Here is a 15,859-nt window from a genome sequence, read left to right as displayed (position 1 = left end):
AATCGAATGGTTGTCCTTTTTCTCTTTTATAGGTACAGCTGGTGGCGACAAAACACTTTACATTCTTATTGTCAAACCTTGACGCGCTGGTTGAAACGTGCCAATGCGGGGTAGTGGGAGGAAGGAGGGAAGCAGAAGTGTCGTTTGAAGTTGAAAGCACTTCGAGTACAGTTAGCGAGAAAGATGAGTGAAGTAACTACAGTGAAGTCCAATAATATAAATTATTGCGTCGAAATTATCGACGCATGAAGTGGACAGCTTAGATTTTCAGAGCAGGGCACCGGTAAAAAGGTGTTATCGCTGCCGTCCCGATGGACATTGATAATCAATATCTTAGGTAAGAAATTCCAGGAGTAGTTAATGCACGTGACTTGACCCGTAAGGAGAATGGGGAAAAGGATCCAAGTTGATCTGTATTATTGATGTTTAATGTGTATTTATCACCCTCTGTAAAGTTGGGATATATAAGATATGCTGTAAGAGCATTTGTGCAAAACCTGATCTAATGCAAAGAAGTGTAATAATTTGTCCATGTGCCAAGTCTTTGCAGACGGTAGGAATGTGTTATTTTAGAGTCAGTGAATGTAAAATGTTTCAACTGTGGTCGGGATCATATTCCTGAATTCCCAGAGTGCCCTGTTAGAGTGAAAGAGGTTGCATGTCAAGGATCAGGGCTGTACAGCAATTCTCCTATGTGGAGGTGTTGGAGTGGCAACAGTTTTGAAGAAGACATGGTGGCGGATACAACACAACAAGTTGCAAATGTTATACGTCAATCAAGTGATCTGGATCCACTTATTGTGAAGAAGGTGGATTTTGTAGCATTTATAGCCACAGTTATTAATTGTACTGTACATGTTTCTAAGAAGCTGGACATCATATCTGCATCCGAAACGCAGGATTATTTAGTTTAATTAACATTTCGTTATTGATAGTTTATGGAATCTATTATTATATTTTTCAGCATTTTTCCCTTTTCGGATCTTTATTATCCACCTGTACAGTAGGTGGCGGAATGCACATATAATTCTTGCGAATGCCGTTATACCAAAGAAGAAGACCATGACCTGTGCTCATGATTGATTTTCCACTTTGCAGAAGATTGGGTTGGCATCAATGTGTTGCCACCCTCATGTCCAAGGTGGAGATTAACATGGTGAGTTGGTTGTCAGTTAAAATACCATGCTAAGGCTTTCGACTCGATCGATCACCGTATTCTTATCGGCAGACTCAACAGCCTTGGTTTCTCAAATGACTGCCTCGCCTCGTTCACCAACGACTTCTCAGATAGAGTTCAGTGTGTCAAATCGGAGGTCCTGTTGTCTGGACCTCTGGCAATCTCTATGGTGGTACCACAGGGTTCAATTCTCGGGCCGACCCTTTTCATCAATGATGTCACTCTTGCTGCGGGTGATTGCTTGATCCACCTCTACGCAGACGACACCATTCTGTTTACATCTGGCCCTTCTTTGGACACTGTGTTAACAAACCTCCAAACTAGCTTCAATGCCATACAACACTCCTTCCGTGGTCTCCAACTGCTCTTAAACGCTAGTAAAACTAAATGCACGCTCTTCAACCAATCGCTGCCCTCACCCGCCCTCCCGACTAGCATCACTACTCTGGACCGTTCTGACTTCCAGACTCATATTAAGCATCTCCAAACCAAAATTAAATCTAGAATCGGCATCCTATTTCGCAACAAAGCATCCGTCACTCCTGCTGCCAAACATACCCTCGTAAAACTGATCATCCTACTGATCCTTGACTTCGGCGATGTCATTTACAAAATAGCCTCCAACACTCTACTCAGCAAAGTGGATGCAGTCTATCACAGTGCCATCCGTTTTGTCACCATATACCACCCACCACTGCGACCTGTACACTCTCATCGGCTGGCCTCGCTACATATTTGTCGCGAAACTCACTGTCTCCAGGTCATCTATAAGTCTTTGCTAGGTAAAGCCCTGCCTTATCTCAGCTCACTGGTCACCATAGCAGCACCCACCCGTAGCACGCACTCCAGCAGGTATATTTCACTGGTCATCCTCAAAGCCAACACTTCCTTTGACTGCCTTTCCTTCCAGTTCTCTGCTGCCAGTGACGCGAACAAATTGCAAAAATCGCTGAAGTTGGAGACTTATATTTCCCTCACTAACTTTAAACATCAGCTATCTGAGCAGCTTACCTATCGCTGCAGCTGTACATAGCCCATCTGTAAATAGCCCACCCAATCTACCTACCACATCCCCATATAGTTTTTATTTACTTTTTTCTGCTATTTTCCACACCAGTATCTCTACTTACACACCATCATCTGCTCATCTATAACTCCAGTGTTAATTGCTAAATTGCAATTACTTCGCTAATACGGCCTATTTATTGCCTTACCTCCTTACTCCATTTGCACGCACTATATATAGACTTTTTCTATTTTGTTATTGACTTTACTTTTGTTTATTCCATCTGTAACTCTGTGTTGTTGTTTTTTTGTCGCACTGCTTTGCTTTATCTTGGAAAGGACGCAGTTGTAAATGAGAACTTGTTCTTAACTGGCCACCTGGTTAAATAATGGTGAAATAGAATAAACAAAATAAGTCAGCATTTCACAGTGAGGTTACCTGTTGTATTTGGCGCAAATAAAATTAGATTTTGATCTTTGTTGAATAACTGTTGCCCTGAAAAGCCTTGATAGGACATGCAAGAAGTTACCTTTATATCTACTGTACCTGCATGAAGTAGTACTTTACCTTTCTCTATGAAATAGTACTTTACCTTTCTCTATGAAATAGTACTTTACCTTTCTCTATGAAATAGTACTTTACCTTTCTCTATGAAGTAGTACTTTACCTTTCTCTATGAAATAGTACTTTACCTTTCTCTATGAAATAGTACTTTACCTTTCTCTATGAAGTAGTACTTTACCTTTCTCTATGAAGTAGTACTTTACCTTTCTCTATGAAGTAATACTTTACCTTTCTCTATGAAGTAATACTTTACCTTTCTCTATGAAATAGTACTTTACCTTTCTCTAAGCAAGGTTGAAAATATCACATTTAATGCTGTGGCACGGTGGAAGGAACTCTGGCGCATTCATTCAGCAGACAAAAACATAAACAAATATTTTGAAGGATCTAAAAGGTTATTTTGGTCAGTACCTCTGCTCTATATGAAGGTTCAATCTGTGTCTGCTGTTCACTCACTCTTCACTCACATCATGCTTGTTGCTCACCATGAGATACAATAATATTATATATTTAAAAAAATATATATATATATATATTTTTTTTACCTTTATTTAACTAGGCAAGTCAGTTAAGAACAAATTCTTATTTTCAATGACGGCCTAGGAACAGTGGGTTAACTGCCTGTTCAGGGGCAGAACGACAGATTTGTCATTCTGGAAATGGAAATATAACCTGAATGATTTTCACAGTAACAGTGGAGTAATTTTGTCATGCATGTTAAACCCCTATCTTTATGACAATTAGATATTTTAAATAGATTTCAGAAAGAGTTGTATCAAGTATAGACCTATATAAGCTACTGACAGACGTGGCGGGCCAGGCACAGCTCCTGGTATACAGGAAGTTTACATACACTTAGGTTGTAGTCCACCACTCCACACATTTCTTGTTAACAAACTATAGTTTTGGAAAGTCGGTTAGGACATCTACTTTGCATGACACAAGTAATTTTTCCAACAATTGTTTAGACAGATTATTTCACTTATAATTCACTGTATCACAATTCCAGTGGGTCAGAAGTTTACATACACTAAGTTGACTGTGCCTTTAAACAGCTTGGAAAATTCCAGAAAATTATATCATGGCTTTAGAAGCTTCTAATAGGCTAATTGACATAATTTGAGTCAATTGGAGGTGTACCTGTGGATGTATTTCAAGGCCTACCTTAAAACCCAGTGCCTCTTTGCTTGATATCATGGCTTTAGAAGCTTCTGATAGGCTACTTGACATACTTTGAGTCAATTGGAGGTGTACCTGTGGCATCATGGGAAAATCAAAAGAAATCAGCCAAGACCTCAGAAAAAAATTGTAGACCTCCACATATCTGGTTCATCCTTGGGAGCAATTTCCAAACGCCTGAAGGTACCACGTTCATATGTACAAATAATAGTATGCAAGTATAAACACCATGGGACCATGCAGCCATCATCCTGCTCAGGAAGGAGACACATTCTGTCTCCTAGAGATTAATGTACTTTGGTGTGAAAAGTGCAAATCAATCCCAGAACAACAGAAACGGACCTTGAGAAGATGCTGGAGGAAACAGGTACAAAAGTATCTATATCCACAGTAAAACGAGTCATATCGACATAACCTGAAAGGCCACTCAGCAAGGAAGAAGCCACTGCTCCAAAACCACCATAAAAAAGCCAGACTATGGTTTGCAACTGCACATGGGGAAAAAGATCGTACTTTTTGGAGAAATGTCCACTGGTCTAATGAAACAAAAATAGAACTGTTTGGCCATAATGACCATTGTTATGTTCGGAGGAAAAAGGGGGATGCTTGCAAGCCAAAGAACACCATCCCAACTGTGAAGCACGGGGGTGGCAGCATCATGTTGTGGGGGTGCTTTGCTGCAGGAGGGACCTGTGCACCTCACAAAATAGATGGCATCATGAGGTAGGAAAATTATGTGGATATATTGAAGCAACATCTCAAGACATCAGTCAGGAAGTTAAAGCTTGGTCGCAAATGGGTCTTCCAAATGGACAATGACCCCAAGCACATTTCCAAAGTTGTGGCAAAACGGCTTAAGAACAACAAAGTCAAGGTACTGGAGTGGCCATCACAAAGCCCAGACCTCAATTCTGTAGAACATTTGTGGGCAGACCCAAAAAGGCATGTGTGAGCAAAGAGGCCTACAAACCTGACTCTGTTACACCAGCTCTGTCAGAAGGAATGGGTCAAAATTCACCAACTTATTGTGGGAAGCTTGTGGAAGGCTACCTGAAACGTTTGACCCAAGTTAAATAATTTAAAGGCAATGCCTTTATACTTATTGAGTGTATGTAAACTTCTGACCCACTGGGAATGTGATGAAAGAAATAAAAGCTGAAATAAATCATTCTCTCTACTATTATTCTGACATTTCACATTCTTAAAATAAAGTGGTGATCCTAACTGACCTAAGACAGGGAATTTTTACTGGGATTAAATGTCAGGAATTGTGAAAACTGAGTTTAAATGTAGTTGGCTAAGGTGTATGTAAACTTCCGATTTCAACTGTATCAAAGCTGCAGGCTAAAGTTACATCTAGACGTGGTTTCCTCTATCGTAATCGCTCCTCTTTCACCCCAGCTGCCAAACTAACCCTGATTCAGATGACCATCCTACCCATGCTAGATTACGGAGATATAATTTATAGATCGGCAGGTAAGAGTGCTTTCGAGCGGCTAGATGTTCTTTAGCATTCAGCCATCAGATTTACCACCAATGCTCCTTATAGGACACAACACTGCACTCTATACTCCTCTGTAAACTGGTCATCTCTGTATACCCGTCGCAAGACCCACTGGTTGATGCTTATTTATAAAACCCTGTTAGTCCTCACATCCCTGGGTCGCTTGTCTTTTCGGTTCACTGCAACCAGCTACTGGAACGAGCTGCAATAAACACTCAAACTGGACAGTTTTATCTAATTTTCTTCACTCAAAGACTCAATCATGGACACTCTTACGGACAGTTGTGGCTGCTTCGCGTGATGTGTTGTTATCTCTACCTTCTTGACCTTTGTGCTGTTGTCTGTGCCCAATAATGTTTGTACCATGTTGTGCTGCTGCCATGTTGTGTTGCTACCATGCTGTGTTTCCATGTACTGCTGCCATGTTGTGTTGCTCCCATGCTATGTTGTCTTACGTCTCTCTTTATGTAGTGTTGTGTTGTCTCTCTTGTCATGATGGGTGTTTTGTCCTATATTTACAGTGCCTTGCGAAAGTAATATAGTTATATTATAGTAATAATAATAAAAGCCCTGAGGCATCTGAGGGTGATCATGTCATGTAGTCAGCCAATCAAACTGGTGATGATTGACTACATTACTGTACAGTAAAACAATATTAATTTTGCACGCCCAATTTTTCAGTTTTTGATTTGTTAAAAAAGTTTGAAATATCCAATAAATGTCGTTCCACTTCTTGATTGTGTCCCACTTGTTGTTGATTCTTCACAAAAAAATCCAGTTTTATATCTTTATGTTTGAAGCCTGAAATGTGGCAAAAGGTTGCAAAGTTCAAGGGGGCCAAATACTTTCGCAAGGCACTGTATATTACATTTTTGGGTATTTTTAATCCCAGCCCCTGTCCTGCAGGAGGCCTTTGGCCTTTTGGTAGACTGTCATTGTAAATAAGTATTTTTTTAACTGACTTTCCTAGTTAAATAAAGGTTAAATAAAAAAATAATTTAAAAAAGAATGACCGCTGTGATGGAAAATACAATTTTATAAACGCTGACAGATAATGTTATTTTGGGATCTATTTGTGTCTGTAAAATAAATTATGCGAGGAATTGCGGTAGAAATGCCTTAATGTGTAAATATTGTTATAATAACCATCATATCGAAGGAAATTTGGAGTCAGTGGAAGTCAGGGAAATCTTGCAGTTTATTAGGCTACAGATTAAATTATTCACAATGAACTTCACATGGTGGTGAAAGTACAATGATGAGGGTCTTATTCTGGTGACATGAGGATGGATGCTTAACTGCGGTTTGACACATCAAAATATTCTCGCTTTTACCCATAATAATCTCATAATGTGTATACTACTCACAGCGCCTACCCGCACTGAATTGGCAAAATGTTGCATAGAGCGCATGAGCCAAAACCAGAGTAGTTTTGTGACAAAACTGCGATGGAGACCCATTGAATTTTAGATTTTTATTTGGTACATGAACATTTAAGCGGAAAAGTACATTTTTGTGTAGGAACCATTCCTACCTTACGTTTGCTTCCCCTCCGGACTCATTAAAAAGCGAGGGAAAGGGAATCAAGATGGCGCGTTCAGCGAAGGCAAGTCCTTCGAGATTTACTGATTCATATCTTGCAAGCTATTATTTATTTATGTTCAAGAACTGTAGATAATTATTAAATAATTAATAATATCTAGATGCTAGTCCTTACATTTTAGTAGTGAATTGTTCCATTAGTTTGTTAACTAGTGGACTAAACTCCTCAATGAAGGAAGTCCTTCACCGTGGAGTTTAGTCCTCGATAAGTTAGCTAGAATCACTAACGTTAAAGTTGTTTGTGATGATATTGGTGATTTACGCTATGGCTACATCTCTCACTATGTCTTCACGTCAATCCCGGGGTGTATTCATTACGTCTTGCGATGGAAACCTTTTGTCGTTTAACAACCAAACTGAAACGATACGGGGAAGTTCTTAGCTACCTGAATTTGTCAATAAAAACTCAGTTTGAAGTAAACCGTTTCGCAATAGAATCGGCGTAAATACACCATAGGAGTGTGATCGTTCAGTTTTGCAACTGCATTGTTGGGTTTAGAGCTTTAAATGAAGGCGTTTCACTGTGCATGTGACATTGAAACTTGAGATAATTCAAGTAGGTCCTTCCTCATTCCGTTGCTTCTGTTTAAGACAAGTTTTCCAACAGAATCGGTGTAATGAATACAGCCCAGGAAATGTGTTAGTGTCTGTAAACCCGCCCCTTCTGGAGATAAGTGGGTCTTGTCCTTGTGTTCTCCCAAACAAAGACAGCATGTTGCTCAAAGGAGGGGTCTAACTGCAGCAGGCTACATGCATTACTAACTATGAGTCAGAACACAACACCAGTATGTGTATTGTATTTGAATAATTAAAAGTATGTCCTCTCTGTGTTGCTAAACTAGACAGCGTTGGTTCTGTGTCTGGATGTGGGTTTCTCCATGTCCAACTCTGCCCCGGGACAGGAACCGCCCTTCCAACAGGCCAAGAAAGTCATCCAGAAGTTTGTTCAGCGCCAGGTACTCTCTCTGATTCTGTGGGTGAATCTCCAATTGTATTTCCTAGATTCCTCATGTCCTCTCGCCTTGCATCCTTCTCGAAACCAATTGGAGGAGAAGATCAGAGGAGAGGAAACTCAGATATTTTACTCCAATGTACTTTGAGAAGGAGACAAGGGAGGAAGCAAGCAATCAAGTAAACATTATTATGATTATTTTTATAAAGAAACTGTGGCTTTGTTCCAAAATGCGTACTTGTGTTCTGTCTAGAGCGTGTATGAGAGCCCACAGTTTTATTTTGAAGTAACTGAAACATAAATATAGGCTATGTTGAATGGGCGTAGATGGTGATGGCTTTCTTACCGCAGCCAAAAGTCGTGCACATTTATGCATGACGTTAGTTAGTCCTGTACTGGAGAAGTGTCTGTAAGCGTACTTTGGAGGTCTGGAAAACAAATCAAGCATGGGGAGCATACTTTTTCATTCTCTTTGCCGGGGAGGCTTTCCCATAACACCTTGCGACACCGTGAAAGTTCCCCAAACGAATGAATTGATGGCAAACTAAGTATTACAGTTATTTATTCACCAAATTATGTTAATTTATTTTCATATACATTTTGAATGCAAATGTTTAGTCACTGCTTTTTATCAGCCGTTAGCTGAGGTAAGTTAGCTCGTCAGATGCGATGATGGCTAGCTAGCAGGCAAGCTCTTCCTGGTTCCTGGTCACCAGGACAGATGTATAGAACTTGGGAACCTCCCATCCACCAGGAAAAACACCCTATCCCAGGAGTTTATTCAGCAGTGTGCATCATCACTAGAATTGTCTGCTCATTGTGACATGTGAAGCAAATTATTATTTTATTTAATGAGGCAAATGGTTTCTTCCCCAAGGTCCTACACTGTGTGCACATTTTTATTCCTGCCCAGCACAAACACCATGTTCAGCTATTCAGCATCTATAATTGAGACCACGTGTAGTTGAATGAGGGGTTAGTGAAGGGATAAAACAAAAACCCGTGGCTGTCATGACTTCATTTGCCCTCAAATACCGAACAATCTGTTCAATGTTCATCTCCTTGATGTCCCTTACCTGGGAAAAAGGTTGATTCTACTGAGCCATTTACTTTATGTTTCGTCTGGTCTTTTATTTATTGTTGCATTGTCGAGAAGGAACCTGCAAGTAAGCATTTCATTGGACCATGTGTATCCTTCCTGTACATACGACCAAGGAAACCACAATGGACTGCGTTCTTAAATAAAAAATGGACCGTTCTCATGGACTGTGTTTTAAGGATTCATGCACAGATACAGGAAACCGATAAATGGGTTAATATTATTAAAAACGGCAAGTGTTGACGTCTCCCCATGGAGGCTGGGGCATCTGGGGGCTGCAGTTCATCTGTCTAATTCCCTGCAGGGAGAGAGACAGTCATAAGATTACAATGGTGTATTCATTTAATATATGTTCCTGTTTGATATGCATATCATTACATTGAATATGTTCCCCTTTATGATATGCCAGTGTAATCCAATGCATTTAGCTTACATTAGGATGAAGAAGTCTAGGCCTTCTAATCTAGTTGTATTGCATCACATCGCCTATCAACATTAGTTACAGTATTAATGTATAAGGTGAATGTAAAACCAAGCTATCGTGAACATCAGTGCCATTTAATAATATGCATCAGTGTTATAGTTGTATAAATGTATCACAATGCAAACCTTCCCATTGGAAAGTAAACACCAGCAGTCCTAATGCAGTTAAAGCTCCACAGTGAAACACCACTGTTCTGGATATTTATCCTTCTTAAACACCAAGTAAAATAGCTTATTTCACTATTTCAGATTTTGTTATCTTCAGCACAATGCATAAAAGCTTACCTGTCCCTCCCGAGTGGCGCAGCAGTCTAAGGCACTGCAGTGCTTGAGGCGTCACTACAGACCCGAGTTCAATCCCAGGCTGTGTCACAACCGGCCGTGACCGGGAGTCCTATGCCGATTTAAACGCCTGGTTTTCTGCGCAATCTTTTAAATTATTAGGACGTGAACATCTTAATCAGGGATCAGTGGTGTATTTGATCTGCACATTTTCTAGCACTGGGTAGCCTCCCTCTTATGCGTGAGTGAAGTGAGTTCGGGGGGGGGGTGCATATTTATAAATAGTTTTCACTAACTTTGTGTCCGAACTCAGAATCAAATAGTCTTCACAAAAATAACACTGTGGTAGAACGTTTGTTTTTATTGGTGATTTTCTGTATTTATCAAAGTCCCATCAGGGAGCCTGATTTCAGATGTGTCAATGTAAACAGGATTATTAGGGAAATAATTATTCTTGCAAAGCATGTAAACAAACTATTATATTAACATAACTATCCACAATAATTGCATTATTGTGTGCATGTAACCGTGCTCAATGTACAGTACCTTCGGAAAGTATTCAGACCCCCTGACTTTTTCCACATTTTGTTAGGTTACAGCCTTATTCCAAAATGGATTAATTTGTTTTTTCCCCCCTCAATCTACACACAGTACCTGATAATGACAGTTTTTTAGAAAATGTTGCTTATTTATAAAAAATTTAAAAAACATCACACTTACCATCACGGTCACCTAATAATCCCCAGTTTACAATTGGCTCATTCATCCCCCTCCTCTGCCCTGTAACTATTCCCCAGGTCGTTGCTGTAAATGAGAACGTGTTCTCAGTCTCCTCTCCCCTGTAACTATTCCCCAGGTCGTTGCTGTAAATGAGAACGTGTTCTCAGTCTCCTCTCCCCTGTAACTATTCCCCAGGTCGTTGCTGTAAATGAGAACGTGTTCTCAGTCTCCTCTCCCCTGTAACTATTCCCCAGGTCGTTGCTGTAAATGAGAACGTGTTCTCAGTCTCCTCTCCCCTGTAACTATTCCCCAGGTCGTTGCTGTAAATGAGAACGTGTTCTCAGTCTCCTCTCCCCTGTAACTATTCCCCAGGTCGTTGCTGTAAATGAGAACGTGTTCTCAGTCTCCTCTCCCCTGTAACTATTCCCCAGGTCGTTGCTGTAAATGAGAACGTGTTCTCAGTCAACTTACCTGGTAAAATAACGGAGAAATAAAAATACATAAGTATTCAGACCCTTCACTCAGTACTTTGTTGAAGCACCTTTGACAGTGATTACAGCCTCCAGTCTTCAGGGATCATCTGTAAAATACCTTTGTCACTGAATTGCTAGCACTAGTTGCCCACACTGCTCATTGGCTACAATGTATACAGACGTAGCTAGCTAGCATTAATGCTAGCTTTGTTGACTCGGGCTGCGTAATGATGCAGTTTCCTGTTTAGATTAGTGGTCATGTCGACGTAAGTTTCAAATTTAGCTGATTTTATTTGAATATTTTAATTTTACCCCTTTTTCTCCCCAATTTCGTGGTATCCAATTGTTGTAGTAGCTACTATCTTGTCTCATTGCTACAACTCCCGTACGGGCTCGGGAGAGACGAAGGCTGAATGTCATGCGTCCTCCGATACACAACCCAACCAGCCGTACTGCTTCTTAACACAGCGCGCCTCCAACCCGGAAGCCAGCCGCACCAATGTGTCGGAGGAAACACCGTGCACCTGGCACCTAGCGCGCACTGCGCCCGGCCCGCCACAGGAGTTGCTGGTGCGCGATGAGACAAGGAGATCCCTACCGACCAATCCCTCCCTAACCCGGACGACGCTAGGCCAATTGTGCGTCGCCCCACGGACCTCCCGGTCGCGGCCGGTTACGACAGAGCCTGGGCGCGAACCCAGGGACTCTGATGGCACAGCTGGCGCTGCAGAATTTAGCTGATTTTAAGCGCTCTGTGTTCTCCTATACTAGACCGCATCTCTCTTAGGTGTTCGTGGAAGATCACCACCCTTGACAGAACAGGACAAGTGCACATTTTGGAACACAGCCAGAGGTCCTGGATTGTGACACTCTACTTTCTAGCCATCAGAATAGGGCTTTTCAAACGTTTTGGGGTGGGACCCCTTTTGTGATAGAAAATACACCAGGGACCCTCTCAATTAGAACACAACTTGAGTGAGATAAAATACAAGTAGTTTTACTATGACTTTGGTTGTGCATGGCCGGACAAACCAAGTCTCGAGCCCTGGGAAGGAACATTTTAAAAGGATCTTGGCATTGGAGAGAAAATGTTGTAGTTTTCAGGCTAATATCCTTCAAATCTACACATTTTGCCATGAGGCAAAGAATTACAAAAATAAAAAATTGTTCCCCAGGGTTAAGAACATACATTGTAGATAAATAATACTATATTACACCCTAAATTTATTCCATGGATCCCTTGGCCAAAAAAGAAGCACTGGACCCTCTGCCGTACCTCGTCAGGCCCCACTTAGAGAACCCTGGGCCCTGGTCAGAGGTAGTATATTTCCACATATGTAAGGAATGTGCTGTCATTTGGGACTGTCTTTCCTGTAGGTGTTTGCTGAGAACAAAGATGAGCTGGGTCTGGTGCTGTTTGGGTCAGACAACACTAAGAACAACCTAGCTAAAGACGACCAGTACCAGAACATCTCAGTACACCGCCATCTCATGATCCCAAACTTTGAGCTGCTGGAAGAGATCCAGAATGATGTGCAACCTGGGAGTCAACAGGCTGACTGTATCCTTCCTTTGACTGACCACAGCTCACTCCTTCAGTAGACAGCACTGTTGACATGGTGTTTTTAAACCATTGAGTCCAGTGTAGCATAAAAAAACTGAAATTATATATATATTGTTATATACTAGCATAAAATAACTGAAATTATATATATATATTATTATATACTAGCATAAAATAACTGAAATTATATATATATTGTTATATACTAGCATAAAATAACTGAAATTATATATTGTTATATACTAGCATAAAATAACTGAAATTATATATATATATATTGTTAAAAACTAGCATAAAATAACTGAAATTATATATATATTGTTATATACTAGCATAAAATAACTGAAATTATATATATATTGTTATATACTAGCATAAAATAACTGAAATTATTTATATATTGTTATATACTAGCATTAATTAACTGAAATTATATATATATATATTGTTAAAAACTAGCATAAAATAACTGAAATTATATATATATTGTTATATACTAGCATAAAATAACTGAAATTATATATATATTATTATATACTAGCATAAAATAACTGAAATTATATATATATTGTTATATACTAGCATAAAATAACTGAAATTATTTATATATTGTTATATACTAGCATTAATTAACTGAAATTATATATATATATATTGTTAAAAACTAGCATAAAATAACTGAAATTATATATATATTGTTATATACTAGCATAAAATAACTGAAATTATATATATATTATTATATACTAGCATAAAATAACTGAAATTATTTATATATTGTTATATACTAGCATTAATTAACTGAAATTATATATATATATATTGTTAAAAACTAGCATAAAATAACTGAAATTATATATATATTGTTATATACTAGCATAAAATAACTGAAATTATATATATATTATTATATACTAGCATAAAATAACTGAAATTATTTATATATTGTTATATACTAGCATTAATTAACTGAAATTATATATATATATATTGTTAAAAACTAGCATAAAATAACTGAAATTATATATATTATTATATACTAGCATAAAATAACTGAAATTATATATATATTATTATATACTAGCATAAAATAACTGAAATTATATATATATTGTTATATACTAGCATAAAATAACTGAAATTATATATATTGTTATATACTAGCATAAAATAACTGAAATTATATATATATTATTATATACTAGCATAAAATAACTGAAATTATATATATATATATATATATATATATATAATTTCAGTTCTTTAATGCTATTCATTTAATAGGCAACGTGCAAAATAAATGTTTCTGCTGTTAGGCCGTGGTCAGTGTGTGAACCGTTAGGTCTGTATTTGACCTTGATTAACTGTGTTACTGTTAACGGACTGACTTGTTTCCTTAACCACTGTTGGCTCAGGGCTGGATGCTCTAGTTGTATGCATGGACCTGCTTCAGAACGAAACTCTGTAAGTAATCTGTTTTACATAGCTAGATCATTCTGTGTGAAAGTGAAACAAAACATCTCTACTTTGATAATAGGATACCAAATTGGCTTACTCAAGCAAATCCTCTGTATCTCAGTTGGTCAAGCATGGCTGTTGCAATGCGGGGAGAGTGGGTTCAATTCCCACTCCCACTATCCCCCCAAAAAGTTATACATGCATGACTGTAAGTGGCTTTAGATAAGAACATATAATCAATATATTATGGTAAGACTGGATAAGAACATCTAATCAATATATTATGGTAAGACTGGATAGGAACATCTAGTCAATATATTATGGTAAGACTGGATAGGAACATCTAATCAATATATTATGGTAAGACTGGATAAGAACATCTAATCAATATATTATGGTAAGACTGGATAGGAACATCTAATCAATATATTATGGTAAGACTGGATAGGAACATCTAATCAATATATTATGGTAAGACTGGATAGGAACATCTAATCAATATATTATGGTAAGACTGGATAAGAACATCTAATCAATATATTATGGTGAGACTGGATAAGAACATCTAATCAATATATTATGGTAAGATTGGATAAGAACATCTAATCAATATATTATGGTGAGACTGGATAGGAACATCTAATCAATATATTATGGTAAGACTGGATAAGAACATCTAATCAATATATTATGGTGAGACTGGATAAGAACATCTAATCAATATATTATGGTGAGACTGGATAGGAACATCTAATCAATATATTATGGTAAGACTGGATAGGAACATCTAATCAATATATTATGGTAAGACTGGATAAGAACATCTAATCAATATATTATGGTGAGACTGGATAGGAACATCTAATCAATATATTATTAGGGTAAGTCTTTACCTGACACCCAGCGTCATAACCATGTCACAATGTCATAACAGCTGACATAACTTGTCGTAACTTATATGGTCATGACACTGTCATGACACATACACTACCAGCCAAAAGTTAGGACACACCTACTCATTCACGGGTTTTTCTTTATTTCTACTGTTTTCTACATTGTAGAATAATAATGAACACATCAACACTATGAAGTAACACATATGGACGTGTTAGTGTTAAACAAATCAAAATATATTTTATATTTGAGGTTCGTCAAAGTAGCCACCCTTTGCCATGATGACAGCTTTGCACACTCTTGGCATTCTCTCAACCAGCTTCACCTGGAATGCTTTTCAATTAACAGGTGTATCTTGTTAAAAGCTAATTTGTGGAATTTCTTTCCTCCTTAATGCGTTTGAGCCAATCACTTGTGTTGTGACACGGTAGGATTGGTAAATAGAAGATAACCCTATTTAGTAAAAGACCAAGTCCATATTATGGCAAGAACAGCTCAAATAAGCAAAGAGAAACGACAGTCCATTACTTTAAGACATGAAGGTCAGTCAAACCATAACATTTCAAGAACTTTGAACATTTCTTCAAGTGCAGTCGCAAAAACCATCAGGCGCTATGATGAAACTGGCTCTCACAAGGACCTCCACAGGAAAGGAAGACCCAGAGTTACCTCTGCTGCAGAGGATAAGTTCAATAGAGTTACCAGCCTCAGAATTACAGCCCAAATAAATGCTTCATGGAGTTCCAGTAACAGACCCATCTCAACATCAACTGTTCAGAGGAGACTGTGTGAATCATGGCCTTCATGGTCAAATTGCTGCAAAGGAACCACTACTAAAGGACACCAATGATAAGAAGAGACTTGCTGGGGCCAAGAAACACGAGCAATGGACATTAGACCGG

General features: G+C 38.5%; 1 protein-coding gene across 2 annotated transcripts in view; it reads left to right on the top strand.

Moving 5' to 3' along the window:
- The first annotated feature begins 6,951 nt into the window (after nt 1–6,951).
- The window catches only part of LOC110520671 (X-ray repair complementing 5), a 42,547-nt gene continuing 33,639 nt past the window's right edge, over nt 6,952–15,859 (top strand). For both annotated transcript variants that reach the window (XR_016494891.1, XM_090230508.1), the window contains exons 1-4: nt 6,952–7,036; nt 7,875–7,988; nt 12,419–12,602; nt 14,021–14,069. Coding sequence is in view for 1 of the 2 variants with exons in the window: in XM_090230508.1 (XP_090086634.1) it covers nt 7,019–7,036; nt 7,875–7,988; nt 12,419–12,602; nt 14,021–14,069 (365 nt within the window). In the remaining variant the exon portion in view is untranslated. The remainder of the gene's footprint in view (nt 7,037–7,874; nt 7,989–12,418; nt 12,603–14,020; nt 14,070–15,859) is intronic.

The sequence above is a fragment of the Oncorhynchus mykiss genome, chromosome 3 (assembly GCF_057628025.1).
Source record: "Oncorhynchus mykiss isolate SJ-2025 chromosome 3, ASM5762802v1, whole genome shotgun sequence".
NCBI lineage: Eukaryota > Metazoa > Chordata > Actinopteri > Salmoniformes > Salmonidae > Oncorhynchus > Oncorhynchus mykiss.
This window is presented reverse-complemented; position numbering and strand designations above follow the sequence as displayed.